This window comes from Rhincodon typus, unplaced genomic scaffold (genome assembly GCF_021869965.1).
Source record: "Rhincodon typus isolate 14 unplaced genomic scaffold, sRhiTyp1.1 hic_rhity00004644, whole genome shotgun sequence".
Taxonomy (NCBI): domain Eukaryota; kingdom Metazoa; phylum Chordata; class Chondrichthyes; order Orectolobiformes; family Rhincodontidae; genus Rhincodon; species Rhincodon typus.
Window position 1 is genome coordinate 8,056 of NW_025970282.1, and position 1,400 is coordinate 9,455.

At 51.6% G+C, this 1,400-nt stretch overlaps 1 protein-coding gene across 1 annotated transcript in view; it reads right to left on the reverse strand.

The window, feature by feature from the left end:
- Positions 1-1,400, reverse strand: part of tktb (transketolase b) — an 11,033-nt gene that overhangs the window by 7,802 nt on the left and 1,831 nt on the right. Inside the window, exon 4 of the mRNA XM_048593933.1 lies at positions 509-700. Coding sequence (XP_048449890.1) covers positions 509-700 — 192 coding nt within the window. The remainder of the gene's footprint in view (positions 1-508; positions 701-1,400) is intronic.

Sequence of the window (1,400 nt, forward strand, 5' to 3'; positions counted from 1 at the left end):
AGAGGTTAGAACCAGCCTCAATCCTCTGCCTCATTTCGAGTTGGGAGTTAGTCCCTCACATGGGATTTCCAAAAACGGGGATATACAAATTCAGGAAGACGGATGTACGGAGCAGAGTGATGTCTCCGGAAAGCAGCGGAGACAGGCAACAGCGTTCCCTCCCACCGCAGCGTGTGCCCCTCCCCCGCCCTCTGCTGGCGGGAGGTGGGAAATACAGCGTGACGTTTACATACGAAAAAACAAACTAACAAGAGAGTTACCTATAAACGGCACCCCGTCCCCCTCCAATGCCAAACGGAGGGGGCAAATTCACCCGCCCATTACCCTCCATGTTGGGTTCGGGAAAGGGGTTTGAAGTGGCACAGCAAGATCCCAAAAAAAAAAACCAACACGCAATGAAGCCATGTAAACATCCAGGAGGGGCCCGATCGCGGTGTTAGAGATGCAGGAAAGGGGATAGGTGAAACGTCGGGTTATTTGGCAGGGGTGGGGGGCACGGTTGCCTTACCCAAAGGACTCGCATCGCCGGCGGTAGATGTCCATTTCGTGTTTGAGGGGGGCGGGCTCGCTCTGGCCCAGGCGGTTGACATCAAAGATGGCCACCAGGTTGTCCAACTTGTAGAAAGAGGCGAAGGCCATGGCTTCCCAGATGGAGCCTTCCGAGGACTCCCCGTCACCAATCAGACAGTAGACACGGTAACTTCGGGAGAGACACAGAGAGAGAGAGACAGACACAGACAGAGAGAGAGAGAGAGAGAAAAAGTCAATTGGAATACCAATGTTACAGACCAGACCAAACCACATCAAGATGGCCGCCCAGATACCAATTGCGGAGCCAGGACGAGATTGGGCGATATAGCAGACAGTGGAGAAGGTTTCTCTAAGATTACACAGGGATCTCGATCCATTGGGTCAACGGGCCAAGGAGGGGCAGATGGAGTTTAATTTGGATAAATGAGAGAACGTAGAACATAGAACAGTACAGGCCCTTCGGCCCACGATGTTGTGCCGAACTTTTACCCTAAACCTAAGGTCTATCTAACCTCCATCGCTACCTTATACGATCATCCATATGCCTATCTAATAGCTGCTTAATTGCCCCTAATGAGGCGACTCCACTACCCTCTCCGGCAATGCATTCCACGCCCCGACCACCCTGAGGTCTGACGTCTCCCCTTTATCTAACTTCACTCACTTTAAAACTATGTCCCCTCGTAATAGCTACCTCCACCCTAGGAAAGAGTCTCTGGCTATCCACTCTATCTATACCTCTGATCGTTTTGTACACCTCTATCAAGTCACCTCTCATCCTTCGTCGTTCTAAAGAGAAAAGCCCTAGCTCTCTCAACCTTTCCTCGTAAGACCTTCCCTCCATACCAGGATGTTGCCTGGAATGGAGG